At 34.3% G+C, this 12,802-nt stretch overlaps 1 protein-coding gene across 1 annotated transcript; it reads right to left on the bottom strand.

Annotated features, from left to right (window-relative positions):
- Positions 1-9,294: 9,294 nt before the first annotated feature.
- On the bottom strand, positions 9,295-10,835 carry LOC145034315 (D-tagatose-1,6-bisphosphate aldolase subunit). Its single transcript, XM_078982705.1, has 5 exons — positions 10,532-10,835; positions 10,041-10,141; positions 9,839-9,955; positions 9,667-9,768; positions 9,295-9,582 (listed from the first exon to the last, which is right to left on the bottom strand). Exons 1-5 carry the CDS (start codon positions 10,767-10,769, stop codon positions 9,412-9,414), a joined length of 729 nt encoding a protein of 242 aa, XP_078838831.1. The 5' UTR covers positions 10,770-10,835; the 3' UTR covers positions 9,295-9,411.
- Positions 10,836-12,802: the final 1,967 nt, after the last annotated feature.

Raw genomic sequence — 12,802 nt, forward strand, 5'->3', positions numbered from 1 at the left:
TGCTTGTGTCTAAGATCCAACAGACACACACCTCGCAATCTCCACTTAGAATGCTAAGTTTAAGTTTAGAAATCCTACAAATTCCTAATTCGCTTAAACTAATGCTCTGATACCAACTGTGACATCCCCAAAATCTCGGCCAGAAAAGACCGATTTCATTTATGCTTTTTAAAATAATTTTCAGAGTAAATCCTTTTAATTTTAAAAGAGATGCGGAATTTGTTCCCAAAAACAAAACATGATAAAATAGATATTTATCAAAACATTTCATAAAGAAATATGATTTCATTTCAAAATCAAAAGTCGGGATGTCATGTTCCGATACAGGTCATAAAGCATAAACGATAACATTACAAGTCGTTCAACAAATATATACATATACAGACTTGTAAACAAAAACAACTTGATGTTCGCCCATCTTAAGCTCTTGCGCCACTTCCTGTAAAGTAAATCAACTGAGTGGGTCAGGCTTGGGAGCCTGGTGAGCATATAGGGTTTTCAAACCCACAATAATTATATTTAATTACAACAATCCACAATAAACCCGATTACCCATTCCCGTTATCCTCACCTTACGTTCCTAAAAATAACGTCTATTATAAGGAACTTATTTCAGGATTTTTCATCGGGACGGACATTACTGCAGAGGGGCTTCCTCAACAATAAGTATCCTAAAGGCAACCATGTGGGGGATAGAGTACACCGGTGAACACGTCGTTCACAACACCTACAGGTAATGAGCCTGCTAGTGTTCCACAGGACAGTCTAGAATAGTCCGTGGTCGTCATCCATACTCTGCTGAATGACTAGAATAACACCAATAACACCGAGGCCTCTCATCTGTTTATTACACACCAATTATCTACCCATGTTCTACCCAACATATTAGTAGATAAAAATATACATTTTTATACATAGTTTAAAAACCTGTATAACATGCTTTAAGCAATACATATTCCACATAACAGATGAGGCATACACACATAACACGTATTTCATAGAGAATACATCAGATCTATAAGATAGAAGAGAGTGAATATACACTCACACGTATAACAACCAAATATATACACATAACACGTATTTTATAGGAAATACTTCATAATATTGCGTTGGAATGAAAATAACTACACACTCACTTGATCAAAAGATGATCGGGCAGCACTACGGCTTGTAGAAGAGGTGTTTCTCCGTAGATCTGGAAGATCTTCACAAAACCGGGCTCCTCGCGGGCAGCGTTTCGGCTCGGGAATAACGCTCTTCGGGATCCTCGGGGCTTCGGATCTTACTTCGGGGCTCGGGAATATTACCGGGGCTTTGGGCTATGATTGGCACGCAAATCGAGGCAAAACTTTGAGAGAGGGAAGAGTTTGAACAAGAGAAAATGGTTGAATTCGAGTTCTATTTATAGGCTGCTGGGTCTGGGATTACGCGGGGCGTACTCAAATTACGCGGGGCGTACTCGGGTTACGCGGGGCGTACTTTGACGTCACTGCGTGCGTCGACTGGTGGCACTCGAGTATTGGTCAGACAAGTTGCAACCGACTGAGTACGCGGGGCGTACTCAAATTACGCGGGGCGTAATTGACTTGTCAAACTTCTAAATTGCGTAACTTTCGCATACGAGCTCCGTTTTCGACGTTCTTTATATCCACGCGAAGGTCAGACCATACTCTACAACTTTCATTTAGACTCCGTCGGCTAACTTTGACTTTTATTTTTATTATTTATTTTTAGAAGGCCGGGACAGAAAAACTTCGTTATAAATTCATAACTTCTTCGTCTGACGTCCGTCCTCGCCTAACTTGTCATCGTTTCGCTACTAACAACGAGATCTTCGATTCTCATTTAGATTGTTTCGGCTAAAAACCGCTCGATCTCAAATCGAGTATTCGGGCTGCATACTGCCACGTCGAAACTTCAGAAAATCATAACTTCCTCATACGAAGTCAGATTTGGGCGTTCCTTTTATGCATGCTCTCGGTTTAACGAAATCTACGACTTTCATTTAGATCGCTAAGGCTAAATATCGCTCTATCTTAAATTCATATTTTACGTCACTCAGCGTCGTGTCGGTTCTGTCGCGAAACTTCGACAGGTCATAACTTCTTCGTTATAACTCGGATTTTGGCATTCCTTATATCTCCGGAATCCTTGTTTCGACCACTACAACTTTATGCAAAGATGTCGGGCTTATCTCACACTTTAATTTTGACGCTTATTTTATTCTTAATTCATTAAATTATAAAAATTAAGAAAATACACACATAAATCACATAATTCAAATAATTCACAAATAATACATTCTTATTATTTCAAGTTGAGTTACAAGGTTAACCTAGACTATTACATTGCTAAAAATGGTAAGCCTAGAAACACGGGCGTTACAGTAACAACCTCCTCCTGCAAGATCTCCTTGATCCTGCCATCCAACGCAGACGATCCACCCTAACTACCATCTCTTGATCCCGGTCCAGACTCAGCCTCAGATCGTCGCATACTCACCATACTGAAAATAAACTAGGAGAATATCATATAGTACACATATCATATCAGGGGAACCAACTCCCAACAAAGCCCTAAGGATTGTGACTTCCGTGTTATGCATATGGGTCCTGTGATTTCAGTAGTACGGGCCCATACTACCTTCCACACCTACCCATATTTGTCTCAGAGAAGAATCACAACACCCTTACAATACATAATACCATAATCATCCACTCAATCCCGACTCGCTAGAGGAAGGGCTATACATCTCGAAACTGGTCGGCTGACCCCACACAACCCATCCATGAAACTTCCACCAACCGTACAACACTCGTGTATGCAATTCATACATAACACTGGACCCTATAGATAGTCGGATATCTGATCCTACCCTCAGCCCTTCATCAAACAAGAACAGGAAATAAGGTCGAACCAAACATTCTTAGGATATAGAATCTTAGTTATGCATAACCATGATGCATATACTAAGCAAATATATTAATGATGTCAATTCCATTGAAGACCCTAGGCTATTAGGCATTATATAATCAAACATCTCTATCATGCAAAATCCTGAAGATCCCTAGCTTATCACTAGCCTGCTATTCTAACATATCACAATATTAAATAACAATATGGTATTGTGGGGTCTACTTACTAGCTCCGGTTGTTTCGTACACATCGTATCCTCCTTTATTATTTTGAAAACCATTTGAAAAAAAATCATTTTAAAAACTCTTTCCTTAGTTTGAGACTGGATTCACACGAGTTTTCCTCCAATTCACTCAAGCCAAGGCTCTAAATCCAACTTGTAGCATCCATAAAATTCATTAAAATTTTAAACTTTTCAAACAATTCCACAAACCACCATTGTTTAAAAAATAGTTTTCAAAACATGTTTATTATTAGAGTTTACCTAAAGATCATAAAACAAAACATGAGGAGATGCACGATCATACCTTTGCCTTCCCGCGATCATCTGAGGTACCTGAAACATAACCCAAAACTGTAAGCTCAAAGCTTAGTGAGTTCCCCCAAAATACCAACCCAACGCAAAGCCAAAATAAATACAATATACAACATGCATACAGAGCCTTCAATCTAACTGGAACACCCTATCGGCCTGCAGACTATCTGGTATGCTCACAGAACCTACAGCATGACTGGCACGCCACACCGAGCCTTCAGCCTATCTAGAACGTTCTCCTGGCCTTTGGCCTGACTGGTACACCCCATTAGACTTCAGTTTATCTAGGACGCCCTGAGTCTGTTATCCTTCAGCACAAAGCATGACCGCCTCAACCTAACCACACATGCACTGTGTCAACACGCGCGCGCACACACACACACACACACACACACATATATATATATATATATATATATATATATATATATATATATATATATACATCCACACATATTAGACACCAAAACTTCTCAAAGGATCTTTTCTTCTTTCTTCAACACTAAACACACACACACACATACAAGGGCTATGGCTTGCAAAATCGACTCAAAGAGGGTGGAGGCTAAAAGGGTGAGGGAAATGAGGCTATAAGTGTGATTATAAAGGGATAAACCCTAAGAATTAGGGTTTTCCATGTCTGATGAGTACGCCCCACGTACTAGGGCGCGCCCTAGTACGCTAAGCGTACACACATATGCATGGCGTACTCTTATCCTTTCAAAATTACGATTTTGCCAGTAGGGCTTCTCATAGCTACTTTCTTCTACCACAAGGACCGAAATTACATAAGTTAAAACCATAAGGATAAATTTTGAAGTACCTAAATACCAGGGTGTTACATTATGTGTGCGGATGTTTTGAAAATGAAATTTTACATTAACAAGCTGGAAAGAATGGGTGTCGTATTCCCAAAGGAGCAAGCCAATGATTTGATTCTTCTCTCGCTTCCAAATCTATATGGTCAGTTCGTTGACAACTTTTATATGAGGAATCTCAACGTGACCCTAATTGATCTGACATATATGTTGATGATTGTTGAAGCATAAATGCTTAAGAGTACAACTGAAGTCGAAACGCTTAAGGTATCTAGTCCCAAGAGGTCCATTGACATTGACAATGGTAATATAGGTGATTAAGAAAGGATTTCTCTTCCCAATCGAAAGGGATCAAACAAGTTAAAACCATTTAATCACATGGTAAAGAGAAAGGCTTGTTCCAGGATTATTCCATATATTGATCCTAACGAGTCCATCTGTTTCTACTGCCAACTGAACGAACATTAGAACAGAAGATGCTTAAAATACTTGAAGGATCTTAGAGATGGTAAAGTCGTGTGACTCTACTTCAGGTCGATGCATTATCTAACTCCATTAGTAAGTTCCTATTCATAGACTCTTAATAATATGATGATCACATTTTGATGTTATTACAAGATCTAAACAAAAAGAAGGAAGCTTGAGTAAAGTAAGCTAAATCTGATCATGAGAAATGAACTTTTGTCGCATAGTTCGATGGTTAAAATTTTAAGCTACCATTAAGGAGTTAGGATAGTTGTAATAGTTTATTATTACTCTTTGTAGATGTCTAGAAATATAGTTTTTCATTTTATACATTGTAAGGATAAGTTTCAATTTTCTTTTTATGAAAAAAAGTGAAGTTTTGGTTTACATAGTTGTTTTATTTTATATCTCTTTGCAATGACATTGATAAGTGTATCAATTATGTTTCTACCAATAGCAATATTATTATGGATTTGATTCTTATGATATCGTGCTTGTAGTACTGTCAAATTTTACCAAGTGAAAAAAAAATTCATCATCAAGCTTTAATTCGATAAAAACTTGGAGTCATACAATTCGAATTGCATGATGCATGAGAATCTTGTTCATATGAAAAGTTTATATATATATATATATATATATATATATATATATATATATATATATATATATATATATATATATATATATATATATATATATATATATATAATTGTTCAATTTTTTTATATTTTACCGCATACATTTTATTATTTTTATTTATATTTTTTATGATTTATATATATATATATATATATATATATATATATATATATATATATATATATATATATATATTTTGAAATTTTATTCGAATATATTCTATTAATGTTTTTTATATGTTTGTTCGTTTACATTTTTTTGACATTTTCTTTTAATACCTTTTCTAGTATTTTTTTTATGTGTTGTTTGAATATATTTTTTAATGTATTTTTATATTTTTGTAAAGGTTTTTATATTTTTTTGTATAAAAAATAAAAATAAAAAAAAGTTTGTTAAATGTTAGTATGATTAACACATACTTTGTATAAAATTATTTATTTTAATATGATTATTGTATAAGCTAACTGGAATTTAAAACAAGTGATAGTTTTGAGTCTAATTGTTTTAGTTTTAGAATTATTTTTACATTTTGTTCCGAATGACAAATGCTAATCAGAATTTCTATAATTCAAACACATGTGTCAATGTTCTCAAGTTCATTTTTTATTTTTAGAAATTTTGTTCCTTTTTGAGTTAAATGATTTCCAATTAGCCATTATATAATTTGAATCCCGTTTTCTAATTTTAGTTATCCTATCTATTAATCCTATTAAAAAAATAATTTTATACATAATCTATGTTAATAATATTCACATTTAACGAACTTTTTTACATTTTTATGAAAATTATTTTAAAACGTATAAACAAACAAAACGTCAAAAAAAATATAAAAATGTATTCAAACAACACGTCAAAAAACTAGAACATTTTATTCAAAAAAATATAAACGAAATAAATGTAAAAAAAAATAAACAATATATATTCAAAAAAAAATGTCAAATAAAATCTAAATAATAAAACAGATAAATAAATAAAATATAATATAAACATGTCAAATAAAATCTAAATAATAAAACAGATAAATAAATAAAATATAATATAAACAAAAATATATAAAAAATATTAAACAATAATATATAGAAAACTAACTAAAACATAGGGACCAAAACTGTAATTTACTCAGTTATATATAATATAAGTAGTCTTATAAATGTTCATGGTCAGAAAAAACTGATTTATTTATGTTTATTTTGAAATTAAAGTATCATTCAAAAAATAATATTGCATACTTTGTTCCAAAAAACATAATATCGATATTATCAAAACATTTCCGAAGAAACGTATTTTATTTATATTACAAACATTGAGATAACATTGTCGATACAGTCCATAAGCATAAACGAAATAGTACATGCTTTACACTAGTTTGTCTAAACTACTGGCCTATAGGCATCAATAAATGTTGCTGGAGCATTGGTCAGTCCAAACGACATAACCAAAAACTCATATTGTCTATATTTCGTTCTGAAAGAAGTCTTGTCTATATCATTCCCTCTCACCTTCAGGTGATGATATCCTGACTTAAGATCGACCTTTGAGAAATAGCTTGCACCCTGCAGTTGATCGAACATGTCATCTACTCTAGGCAAAGGGTACGTCGCCTTATTCGACTCTCTGTAGCCAATGCACATCTTCATGATTTTGTCTTTCTTCTTTACGAATAACATCGGAGCTCCCCAAGGTGAAGAACTAGGTCTAATGGAACCTTTTTCCAATAACTCATGAAGCTGCATCATAAGCTCCTTTATCTCCATACGTGATAGTCGGTAAGGTGCTTTGGCTATTGGTGTGGTTCCTGGTAACAAGTCTATCCTAAATTCTACTTGTCTATCAGGGGGCAATCTAGGAAGATTTTCAGGAAAGACATCCGAAAAGTCATACACAACCGGTATCCTTTGCGTCTCCTTCTTCTCTTTCTTCTCATCGATTACGAGCACTAAATATGATGTACATCCCTTAGACAAACATTTTATGGCTTTCATCAGGGAGATAATTCCAGAATTTACTCTACATTTGTCCCCGTACACTATAAATGGTTCTCTTCCAGGCAGTTTGATTACTACGATCTTCTTTCTACACTTGATGTCGGCGTCGTTCGCACTAAGCCAATCCATGCCTAACACTATGTTGAAGTCGTTTAACTCAATGGGTAACAATTCCTCACGGAATATATTCTCATTCAAGTTGATGATGATATTCCTAATGCATTCACTAATAGGTACGAATTTGCCACTACCTACCTCTACGACTAGAGCATTATCTAGTCTATCTACAAACAATGCTAGTCTTCTACCAAATTTATGCGAAATAAATGAGTAGTTAGCTCTAGAATAATATAAAATATTGGTAGACAATCCATTTACGAGAAAAGTACATGAAGTGACATCTGCTTCCTCCCTTATTGCTTCCAGTGTCATCTGGAATGCTCTTACCGTAGGCCTTGGTGGCACATTAGGCTTTGCATCCTCCTTCTTCTTCAGGCAGTCTTTTGCAATATGCTCATCTTCATTACATCTGTAACACTCTTTCTTGTTAGATGTACATTCGTTGGCATAATGACCCATCAAAAGGTATTGTAATGATTTTGTCAATATTAAAACTGTGCCACATAGGTGTCACATCAACTTTTACTTTTTTTTTTATATAATTTTTACCTATGAACTAGGAGGCAGTGATGGTTTTACCTATGAAGTTTTTTTTTTCATTAAAAAGAATAAGAACTCTTTTAATGAAAACCATACTAAAATTAAAAATAACATAAAATTAAAAACTACATTTTAGAAATCCTAAAAATAAAAATAACATATAATTAAAAATTACAATAAAAACCTTTTAAAAAAAGACATAAAGTCAAAAATTACATTAAAAACCCTAGAAAAAAAAAACATAACATCAAAATTTCCTTTGCATTTTAAATTATATTTTTCTCGAATCGACGCCTTCACCGCTTTAGCCGCCTACTGATCTTCTAGGGCGAAGTGTCCACGTCTTGCATTAACAACGAATATTATGTGAATCGGACGGTTTCAACCAAATGTTTCTCCAAAATTGTATTCAATTGTGTCATTTCCTCCGATCTAGTTGACCGCTTGGTTCCACCCGGCGAAATTGACGATGTCGCTTTTCTTTTACCTTTTGCTCGAGCTTTTGCTTTGTCCTTTCCCATGGGACGAGGAGGCAAACACATTTCTTCGATATCATCGTTATCATCATTAAGATCAATGCCTATATGACCATCTGATGACATTTGTTGTGAGCTTGAAATGCGTCCGCCTCCTCGTCCCATTCCTTCCCAACGGCCAGAAACCGTCAATTTTTTTAAATTTTGTCACTGGTAGAAAGCCACTATCGGTATTATACTGGCGGTGAAAAAACAGATCTAACACGGTGTTTACCCCCAGTGAAACCCTTCACATCAACATACCGCCGGTAAAACCTTCATGACACTATATAGCCTAAGAAAAGTCGGTAAAAAAAATTAAAAGATTCTAAAAGAAAAACATTAAAAGGTTAAAGTTTTGAATTTTTTAATAAAGAGTTTACTAATAAACCATGTATAAAAAATAGTTTAGTACATAAACGTATACGATATTATATAATACATTATCCCAAATCATTTACAAGACATATGATGTCAAATCAACTTATATTAACCGGTCATATTGGTATATTTACCGGTCATATTGGTATATTTGAAACACACTAAACAAGTTTAATGGTAAATCAAATAAAAAAAAAAATCTTTAAGACTAAATACAGGTTTAATGGTAAATCAAATAAAAAAACCTTTTAAGACTAAATACATACACATGGCAAAGTTCATTATCCTTATATGTATGTCATTATTGGACCAAATTTTTGCTATTTAGCTTGTGCAAACTTTTTGAACAGTGTGATCAAATTGACACACATAAATGGTTAAAATATACACTTCAATATCAATGATATGATACAGTATACGTTTTATACAGCAATTTATTTACAACATGCACGATGAGATTATAATTTATACATCACAATTCACAAATCAATCTACCATAAATTCCATTGCCAGAAAACCTTGTCCACAATTCCCCCACCACTCTTAACAGCAATCTGTAATGATTCAGACGCAGGTGGGACCCCCCAAAGTAGTGGCACAGCAACCGTCATTGTTAACTTTTCATTCAAACCCCCCTTGCTAGCCTTCTCAGCTACAACCACCTAACATAACGCAATACTGTGTTTGACATACAGTAAGACTGATACTGATACTGATACTGATGAGTGAGAAGAATATTTACATACCTCTCCACCGTGCTCCAAAACAGTGTCTTCAACTACATCACTTAACATTTCAATGGAACGACAAAACCCAATGATGCAAAGTCTTCTTCCCATATCAAGACCCTAAATTGAGCATTTCTTATTAATAAACAATTTGAAGGGTTTAAGAAATAACAAAATGTGATTATTTTACATTTGTGGCTGCGATATCAAAGAGTGCACCCAAACATAGGCCTTGAGCTGGATCCATGTAATTGCTTTCTTTATATTGTTGAAATCTTGGGGAGGTTTTCACCTTGGATTGCTTCTTCTGATTACCCAAGAAACACAAGATTTTTCAGGAAAAATAATAGTTTAATGGTGTCAAAGAATGAAAGTATTGATCTTTAACTTACATGTGCTGAAGGGACGCGTTTAGGGACCATTAATCCTCCAATTTGAACAAGTCCATCAGAAGTGAAGAGTGTGATTGTTTCCTGTTGCTCCCATGCGATACCTGGAAACGTGTTAGGGCAAGTTACGTATGTTTTGATTAATCGATTAGTGGAACAGTTGGCTTTTACTTCATATAATGGGAGGAATAAATGCAAACTGTGAATCCGTAATACAAAAGCAAATCTAGCAACGGAAAGAACGAACGATTCGAAATCACATATCGTTATTGATTTTGATCGGAACGTCCAGTACAATACAAATTCAAAATCATGGAAGTTCTACAAATTGTACATGATTCAACACAAAAACTACACAAACAGAGCATAAAAGGAAAACGATTAAGCAGTCAATTAAGGCGACGACATTTCCTCACTATGATTCATGTAATCCAAGTAAATTTGCAACAGAATTAAAAAGGGATCGGAAAACTACTAAAAAATCGCAAGCGTACCACTTTCTCCACCAGAAGACTCCCAAGGATAGAAGCCAAAAGGATCATCAGTGGAGAAATTGCCGGAAGAATTGGAGGATGATTTGGCGGTGAATGAAACGGAACGGGAAGAAGATGGCGGTGAGTGACGATCGGAAGAGAATCTATGGAGAAGTGTGGATGAAGATGATGGAAAGACATCGTTAAAGCGAGAAGTAGAGGGAAATGTTGAAATCGAAAGTGCAGAGGAGGAAGCCATTTTAGGGCAAGATCAAAGGAATTTTGATGGGGAAAAATTGGGGATGAAGAAAACAAATGGAAAGGAGAAGTGGCAAAGTTCGTCATGTGCCACACAAAATACGGCTGACGCGTCGATCGTCTATTGGATAGAATATTTTAAACTTAAATTTAATAATTTTGATTTTGTAATTTTAAATTGAGATCTCTTTTAAATTAGAGAAATTAAATATCCTCTAAAGAATGACTTTTTTGGTTGTTTAATAAGAGAGAAATTGATTAGCCATATATGACTCGAAATTTAGTATGGATCTATTATTAATGATCATATCTTTTTGTATTAATTAATGCTTGACAGATTCGATAAATGTAGTGATCCTATAATTTATAACTTAAATAAAATATTAAATAATCTAAACCAATATAATATCGAAATAAATTCAACATATAATATACCTATACTTAGTTTAGTACAGTTAGTCCAGATGTGATTTCTAGGGCTTAACGTCCATCCCCTTCAAACGATTACGATTGTAAGAACACGTTTCATCCCTTTCAAATAGTTACAGTTTTAGGAACGTATTTATCTCTTCAAATGATTTGTAAGGTTTCTAGGTTTTTACCGGAAATATAAGTGAATGAAGAAATTTTATTTCACAATCAATTGAAATTAGTACATATACACGGACAGATCTAATCATAAAGGATCCGGTACAACAATACAAAGAGATTAATTTCTAGAGTTGGTCTACAATTTGAATTACAGATAAAACATCTGAATAAATATATAATAAATTGAGTAATGATTTGTATTATGTATTAATATGCTTTCACAAGATGGACGACCTTGAGAGAAGCTTGGATATGAGTGTATGAAATCTTTGATTGAATATTGGTTTCGTTAATGCATTTGCAAGCTAATCATCACCATTGATATGAGTATCATGAATAGAACCATCTTGAACTTTTTCGCGAACAAAATGAAAATCAAGAGCTAGATGTTTCATTCGTGACTAAAAAATTGGGTTACCTGAATAGTGAGTAACACTGAGGTTATCACAATATATAGTTGGAGTAACACTGGAGTTGTAACCAACTTCAGAGAGTACTGATATAACTCATTGTATTTTAGTTGTAATGGAGGCTACCACTCAGAATTCTGCTTCTGTTGAAGATCGTGCTAGAGTAGGTTGACGTTTGGAAGTCCAGGTGATTGGGTTTGAACCAAGGTAGACGATGTATCCATAGTACTTCAATATGTATGTTTTTCACCTGCCCAATCTGTATCAGAGAGCAATCCAATGGATATCGGTATGAAAATACATGAATTGTGATAGTTTTTTTTTTTACAGTAAAGGCAATGGCAGAGCGTGTAAGGGACAAATATTGTAATGCTCCAATAAAAGAAAGGTAGTCGGGAGGTCCGGGTATAGGTTTGTCATCGTTTATGGTGAGTTGGAGAGAGGTTGACATATGAGTGGTCGTCGGTTTACAATCTCTCATGTTAGCTTTTGTGAGGAGGTCAAGTATGTACTTGGTTTGAGATAGGAACAAACCATCAGAATGAGAAAGAACTTCGACTTCGAGAAAGTAAGATAAAGTGCTAAGGTCTTATAAGGAAAAACGATTAGCAAAAGATGTAATAAAGGAAGAAATATGATAAGAATTGGAACCGATGATTATTATATCATCAACGTAAACAAAAACATAGATTAAAGATGTGTGAGAATGATAAACAAAAAGAGAGGGATCGGAGGTTGTAGGTTTGAATTTGGTTGAAAAGATAAATGATTTGAGTTCATTATATCAAGCATGTGATGCTTGGCGAAGTCCATAGATGGCCTTTTTTAATTTACATACATGGTTTGGAAAAGATGAGTCAATGAACCCGATAAGTTGATCCATTTAGACAAACTCTGTTAGATTGCCTTGTAAAAAGGCGTTATTTATGTCAAGTTGACGAAGGCACCAGTTTTGGGAGGTAGCGAGAAAGAGAATAAGGCGTAGAGAAGTTATTTTGATGACGGGACTAAAGGTTTCAATGTAATCTAGTCC

This window comes from Lactuca saligna, chromosome 1 (assembly GCF_052625555.1).
Source record: "Lactuca saligna cultivar CGN05327 chromosome 1, ASM5262555v1, whole genome shotgun sequence".
NCBI lineage: Eukaryota > Viridiplantae > Streptophyta > Magnoliopsida > Asterales > Asteraceae > Lactuca > Lactuca saligna.